The 8,188-nt window shown below is 34.8% G+C and overlaps 1 protein-coding gene across 1 annotated transcript; it reads right to left on the bottom strand.

Moving 5' to 3' along the window:
• Window positions 1-2,870: 2,870 nt before the first annotated feature.
• On the bottom strand, window positions 2,871-3,263 carry LOC136844022 (FLYWCH-type zinc finger-containing protein 1-like). The gene has a single exon (XM_067113034.1). It carries the CDS (start codon window positions 3,261-3,263, stop codon window positions 2,871-2,873), a length of 393 nt encoding a protein of 130 aa, XP_066969135.1.
• Window positions 3,264-8,188: the final 4,925 nt, after the last annotated feature.

Below are 8,188 nucleotides of genomic sequence, written 5' to 3'. Positions count from 1 at the left end.
ACCTCATTTCTCATTGAGACCCATTACACCCACGTGTAATAAATCAAAGACAAACTCTATTCACTAGGTTCATTTACTTACCATCGACAATTTATATGTATATTTATATTCCGCACATATTGGAATTGTATGTATTTATCTGTATGAATGTAAAACTATTTTTAGAAAAATAAATTCAAAGGAAGTTCCGAGGCAAAGGTAAAGTAAATAATATTTGAAAAAAAAAATTGTCATTTAATGAGATGGATTGGCTTGCTTGTTCTTTAAGCCCCTGATTCCAGTTGGGAACAGAGGTAGACAATGCCACACGCATATCAGGGCCAGTGTTGAGCCTGTTTCTGTCCAGCGTCTTTAATTGAGTTAATGTCGAAAATCCCAGTTCACACAACTAAGTAGTTATGAAATTAGTAAAGACTGAGAAAAAATATAAAAATTATGTTATATTAAAAACTGTTGACAACTAGCGATTCAATTTTGGAACCCTGTTTAATGATTAACGATTCAAGACGAGAGAATGTGTGCGTGTTTGTCGATTGCCGGAGTTGTTGATGACAACTAGTTATTAAAAATTAACCAAACCTGTTTGATAGTTAAGGATTCAAGGAAAAGAGAGAGGGGGAGGGAGAGAGTGAGAAACTGTCGATTGCCTTGGACAAAACATTGAAGCTTTTTCGACTGCGACAACAGCCTTTTCGTATATGTATAATAAATTCATAATATGTACTATTATGTTTTGATTGGTAAAGCCTGCCTTGTCATGGGAGAAATCGGTAAAACTAGCTGTGATTTATGAGTGCTGCGCAACATTTAAGAGTTGTTTATATTCTGCACTTTGCACCCACTTGCGTCTTTTTTTTTTCCTCTTCTCTTTTCTCCCGACCCATTTTATTTATCTGGCAACCCAATGAAGGGTCGGGACCCACAGTCTGAAAAATGCTGAGTCCTAGAGGTCCTGGGGCCATGGATCATATCCATATACTTATAAATACAGCATTGCAAAAAAAGTAGAGATAAGCATTTTCTTTGGTAACCAGTCACAGATATCAAAGGGGCAGTTTTGGGAATACAATCTTGAATTGAACCAAAAAGATATTGTAATCAAATAACTATATTGAAAGCCAAATTTCAAGAAATTAAAATTATATTTAACAAAAAGTTATTTTGATTTGAATATTTTGCTTTTGACAGTAATCTTTTTTCCTTTTTTTAAGCACAATATCAAAGCCCTTACCATGGCGACCGTCCTTGTTAACGCCAACGTTAAAAAGACTTTTGAAAATCATCCATCTATTAGCTGCCTTGCTTATTTTACAAGAAAAGATCCGAAGTGTTGCAAGACTGAAAGTTTACGACATTATTATCATTTTGAATAATCCGGTGACTCTGATTTCACGCCATGTAACCAGAGCTGCTGAGATCGTGTTTTCCTGCAGCTAACTTTCCTCTTTTTTCTCTTAAAATGTCTTGCGAGCGGACAACAATATTACGAGAGAGACAAGACATTGCAAAATACATTTAAGTTTTGCCCAAGTAATGTTTTCGAGGGTATCCGGTAAATTTCTCGAAATCAAGAAGAAGAAGAATTGCTTGAAGGATAATCCCTTGAAGTTGATTGCTCGAAAAATTATTACTCGAACTACCAACTGTTCAAAAGATAGATTGCTCGACAAGCAGTCCTTCAAAAAAGAATACCCAAGATGAACAAGGTTCACTACATACAAAAAACAACTAATTTTTGTAAGTAAATAAAACGATTAATTACTTCAATAAATAATACCAACTATTAAAATTCATAATTTTATTAGTCTTTACAATTTATAAAAAGTTTTAAAAATTTTAGTAAGAAAAAATCAAGTTAAAATGTAGGATTGCCAATATACAGTATGTCAGCTACTGTATTAGTATAAAATACTGTATGCAACACTTCTTAAATATTCTTCTACACTTCCCGTATCGTCATATCTTGATACAATATCCTGTAATCGTTGTGCTTAGTCACAGTATTTTTTTCTGCTCCCAGCTGTACTCACACCTCCCTCAAACTATTCGATTTGCAACTCGTGTAAACTTTTTTCTCGCTTTAAGCCATCTATAAACTTCCAAATCTACGGATGACAAGCACTTTATTGAATTTGGAAACTGTTGTGTCACCCCTCAAGAACATTATTTATTTTCGGCATTCTTTCTTTGACGTAATCGAAACAGTTCAACATTTCATGTTTAAATATACGAGTACGTCTACGGTTGTGTCTATACGGCCGGCCAATCCACGTATCTTCAAAGTAACCCACTACTCCTTGAAGTTCATCTGGAAAAATCTCATTTTCAGTTAAAAATTCAAATGTTGCCACAACATTCGGTATCGGTATAAACGCCAATGCAGATAAGAGACGAGCTTTAAGAGCAAATTCGGCATTGGTGTCGTACATAATCTTTAGGCTACTTCCTTGAATTTTTTATAAAGGCTTTGACATATATGGAAAAACACCCACGACATTTAGACATTGGAAATTCTTGTTCTATGGCCTTAACCATGGCCAGTTCAAAATCAATTATTGTCAATGGCTAGAATATAGGGATTTTTTTAAAGCCATCAGGAACCTCCTATGGGCTTCTTCAGTTTTGTTAGATAACAGTAAATATACAGGGAGTATAATATCACCTGATTTCACAATTAAGCAAAAATCGAGGGCACAGTTTTAAATGTTCCATCAGCATACCAGTGCTCCGGATGTACTAAGGTATCGAGACTCTTTTGGGTTGCAAAAATTAATATACGACCATTTGTGGGACCATAGTCATAAATAAGGAATAAACCTCCTTAGCTGGTTTTTGTAAACTCTTCAGAGATATCAAGATCGAGGTAACTCTTAGGCAAAGCATGTCCGACATCTTTTCTTGCGTATGGTTCTTTTCATATTTTCTACTGAAGGGAGCTTCATAGCTGCAGCACCACTTACTTCTATTGAGGCACATGATGCAACATATCGTGGTGTATCTCGACTATTCATCGCATGTTCTTGCACTTTCTCCATTGCTTTAGCAGCTTCAATTCCACCAGCGTCTCCTGCATAGTTATTATTCCCATTTTGTTTCGTGATACTATCATCAACAGTGATAATACGAGCACAACATTTTCTTTTTTTGGACATTTCACATTTCCAATATATCTTACTGTTTACTGCTTTTGCCTTAATATATGGGTAACCATCCAAACACAATTTGTTCTTTCCTTTTTCGCTCTCAATAAAACTAATATCCATCTTGAGGGTTCGAGGTTTCCAGGATTAATGGATATGATAAAAAACAAAATAAAAATACGAAAATTTAAATAAAAAAACAAGTCATTAATGGTTAAGATAATGGCATTTAGAAGTGGTGTTTAATGGTTAAATATTTATTATAAGTCGACGCATTTTAAGAATATCACTCGGCCACGCCCCCTTCCCCTGGCACCATGGATAATGCATGGCATTATCATACCGCACTCCCAAGCGATATCAGTTGCTGCTTGGCTATGACACTGATAACATAGCAACCCCCACCCTCCACCCATCTGGAAACACGAAAGAGCAGGAGACTGACTGCCGCCAAAAATGGAAGAGGAGGAGGTGTTTTGTAGTACTAATGACGGTGGTGCGACAATATGAAAATAAAGCAGTTTACTAATTTTGGATCTAATAGAACATATAGTCACTCGGAGCAGGGTCATGTAAAAACAAAAAAAAGTATTATTTGCAACTCTTCTTTTTTTTTGAAGGCTTTCTTTTGTTTTTGTTTTTTTATTTTAAATCCTTTTTTTTATTCAAACCTTTTATTTATTGCTCATCCTCATCACTTGCATCACTGCTGCTGCCTGAGTGGCTCAGTTCAATTGAAAATGACTCAAATATGTGTTCAAAAGCAATGTCTTTCTTACTATAATCTTCTTGAATCATTTTCGTATGTTCTATACATTTTTTCCAGTTATCTATAGTTACATTATCAATAGCTTTGTGTCAGTTCTTCAGTCTTTTTCATGAATTGCTTGTCGTTTGAATTTTTCTTCTTTATTCCTTGTTTGATTTGAGGCCATAGTAGTTCAGTTGGGTTAAACTGGCAATAACATGGTGGTAGTCGGAGTACTTCATGTCCTGCAACAGCAGCAAGTTCATCAATTTCATAGCACAACTTGGTTTTCTTGTGAAGCTGTACAAGTTGATATAGTTTAGGTCTGGTATGCGAAGAGTCGTAGGGAATGTTGTTGTCACTTAACTACTTGATGATATCTCCTTTCCTTGAATTTCCTGTAGGTGCCTTATTCAGCTGCATGTTGTGATAGGGAGCGTTGTCCATAATAATCTTCGGCATCAACTGCTCTAGATTCTTGAATGTATGGCTATTCATGGAATCATGATAATCTCCTTCATTACCAGTCTTGGATTTGAACACTAACAATGCACCAGGAACAAAGCCTTCACAACTTCCTGCTTGGACGATGATGAATCTGCCACCTCTGCCGATTTTTGTATTAGGCTCAATGGTACCCTCCTTATCCGTCCAACATTGTTCGACACTGGCACTTTGATTGATCCAAGTTTCATCAAGGTAAATTTCTGGCCTTGGACATTCACCACTTGTGTCGCTTTTGAGTTCCCTTAGGAATTTATTTCGGGCAGCTACAGTAGCTGATCTCTCCATCAATACAGCTCTGTTACTAAAATGTTTCTTATATATGAATCCCATATTCTTCAAAAATTTCTGCAGGCTTGTGCTTCCTCCTCTAAATTCCACTGGTGGCTCCCTCAGTCTTCGTAGCAGCAAATCAAGTGTAAGCAGCTCTTCTATTTCGTAAAAGGCAAGAATTTCTCTTCTTATCACGTCCTTGTCGAAATCATCAATCCTCCCAAGAACAGTCGATAGACGATTCCGATGGAGTGGTGACTGAATTACTCCATCTCCACTCCTCTTGCCCTGGAGCCTGATCCTGTCGATTAAGCTTTGCGAAACATTCGTTACCTCAGAGGTTCTCTTTACTATTTCTTGTATCAGATCCGTCTGGTCCTTATTATCGAAATACTTGAAGACGTTAAGGACAATATTCCTAGCTTAGCTGATGAGTTTGGCTGTTCCTGTTGGCCTAACAAGGATGGGGTAGGGGTGGTACCGGATGCCATCCTCTCCCTCTCAATGCATGAGGGTTCCTGAATCTTGCAACTCCAGCTCATGACAAGGACAGCACTGCCAGCCGTATGAGTAATATCGTGAAAGAGGGGAGGTGGTTAGGCTGGGGTGGGAGGGTGGGGTCAGGAGGTTGTGGGCGTGGCCGAGTGATATTCTTAAAATGCCTATAGCGATCGTTTAAAGAATAGATATCGACTTTCGAGTAGTTTAAAGAATGAATATCGGCTACTGAGCAGTTTAAAGAATGAATTTCGGCCTTCGAGCAGTCTATCTTTTGATCAATTGATAGCTCAAGAAATAATTTTTTGAGCTATTGATTTCGAGGAATTTACCTGGATTCGTTTTCGAGGGATTCGGGCGCGTAATTGACCGATCAAGTAAAATGACTTCGCCATGTTTGCCTGTCTGAAAGGAAGAAAAAAATACATAATTTTAGAGGCTTTTTCCTGTTTTTTAATTAGCACTGACAAGGGGTTACAAAGAAACCTAATTGTTATTTAGTCCGTCGAATTTAAATTCATGTGCTATTCTTTATTAATTATAACAGCAGTTTATATCTTTTGCATATATTTGCAAAAGTAGTCTCCCACATTTACATCTTATATTCTTGTTCATTTCTGTGTATTTTTATTCACATTTCCTTAACCCTTTCTAAAATTAATTCCATAAAATATTTTTTAAAATACGCAACTCAAAGCTAAATGCCTGACCCAAATACTCACTATAAGAACTCACGGTTGGAAACTGTCATATTCAGAATCCTTGTAATTTACTGAACTCATGCAAAAACCTGGACGCCTCTCACAAACGTGCGATGCTAATATTACAAAGCTTTCAAACGAGTGTTTTCACACTGAAAACGTTTTTTGTAATGAATTTCCAGTAAACGATGCTTTGTGGGATTTGTTCGCATTTCGTTCATTGCACAGTGGCGTAGGCATATTTCACACTTCGCTTTTCTGTGAGTACAAAATATATTGCAATATTTGCTATAGTCATTCATAGTTACTCGAAGGGAACCTGATAGGTTTCGCTATATATTTTGTTTTGCCTTCATTCGCGTTTTTGATACTTTTTTTTAGTAATAAACTAGAGCGTTTCAATTGAAGAACTTGAGCGGAATGACAGTGAATCCTACGGCATTTAATTTATGAAAAAAACTATCAGCTTGTTTTCAATAAGAACAATATATATGCATATGTGTGTGTGTATATATATACATACATATATGTATATATATATATATATATATATATATATATATATATATATATATATACATATATATATAAACATCTTACTCTTTTGTTTATCGAAAAATTTTTGTCAATAAGTTTTCGTTGAAGAGAAAATACCATTGCTTTTAAACAAGACAACGAATAAATGACAGAATTTTATTAAATAAACATGAATTGCTTTCTCGGACGCAGGGTAAAAGCAAGAATGATTTCTCTACATGCATTTCCAGATAATTTCTCTTAGGTCAATTATCTAATGGCTTTATATCTCCCTTATTTGATTTGTTCTCTTTTTTTGCATGAAAGATGGAGAGCGTAAAGATAGGAATAATAATATTAATAATAATTCAACAAAAAATCAATGATTAGATGTCTTTGTTGAGTGAACCTGAGTAAACCGTGGGGGTTTAATGTGGGTGGCGTGGGGATGGGGGATGGAAGCAATGGTACTTATACATAACCAAAAATTTTTTGCCAAATGCTCTGGAAATTTCATCACTGCATTCCTCCTTCGTTTAATCATACCTAAGGATATATATATATATATATATATATATATATATATATATATATATATATATATATATATATATATATATATATATATATATATATATATATATATATATATATATATATATATATATATATATATATATATATATATATATATATATATATATATATATATATATATATATATATATATACATATATATATATATATATATATTTGCTACAAGATATGCAGACGACATGATTGCACCTGCATATCTCATACAAAGCTACCCACTCGCCTCAAATTAGAATAAAACGAATAACCAAAGAGCACAGAGAACTTGCTTGTCAGGTCAACCATAGTCCCCCAATCGTTTTACAGCATTGACATTATCTCCGTTTCTAAGTTACTCATGGATTGTGGATACCCTTTCCATCCTAAGACCTTGACCTGTTACAATCCTATTTGGTATTTCCTGGTTTTGTTTCTCTTATAAACAACTGAGTTTAGCGCTAACTCTTCTTTTAGAAACGTTATTATCATAAATGAAGATATGTGATCATAAATTAAGTGAAATTTAAATATTAACTATCACCAGGTAACTCTCTCCCTCCTGTAAATGTCAATTCATAATTTTCGACTGCTGTGTTTTTTCACATCACTTCCAGTAATTATTAGGCTCCTTTGTCTTCTTTTAATCAGTAGGTTTCTTTCGTTTCTCTAGTTTTTGCTGGCGTTTTACGTATTGTCGCGGTTGTTCAACGATTGCGCCAATGTCATTTGAAAAATAATCTCTGTGCTTTGGAAATGCTCTCTCTCTCTCTCTCTCTCTCTCTCTCTCAGATTTCTTTTCTTTTAAGTGTAGTATAGTATTTATTAATTTTCATTATTTTATGCTATAGTTTTGATATACTTTATTATTTTATTATTTGAAGTTACATTGGTCTACCTTTAGGAATTAAGGGCTCATTAATTTATTATTCATTTGTTTAAGGGCTGATGCTTCGTTTTGGAGAGATATCCATTATTCCTTGTGCTGACCTAGAGGTCCTTTAATGGAAAGAGTTAATCCAAGGCTACTGACCCAAAAATATAATAATAATTGTTTCTTCCTCATCATCGCCTTGGGGTAAACGCAGATGTGGCAGCACGTGAGGAAAGCGTTGTCACATTGTCTTAATTAATATTTTCATATTCTATTTCTAACAATATTATTATAATAAAACTGCCATCATTTATAATGAGATGTGTTTCTTAAGCAAAGTCTTTTTTTTAAAGAATCGAAAGG

Source organism: Macrobrachium rosenbergii, chromosome 12 (assembly GCF_040412425.1).
Source record: "Macrobrachium rosenbergii isolate ZJJX-2024 chromosome 12, ASM4041242v1, whole genome shotgun sequence".
NCBI lineage: Eukaryota > Metazoa > Arthropoda > Malacostraca > Decapoda > Palaemonidae > Macrobrachium > Macrobrachium rosenbergii.
This window is presented reverse-complemented; position numbering and strand designations above follow the sequence as displayed.

Coding starts and splice junctions, on each gene's coding strand:
- LOC136844022 (XM_067113034.1), bottom strand. CDS start 3,263: ATGGATATTAGTTTTATTGAGAGCGAAAAAGGAAAGAACAAATTGTGT.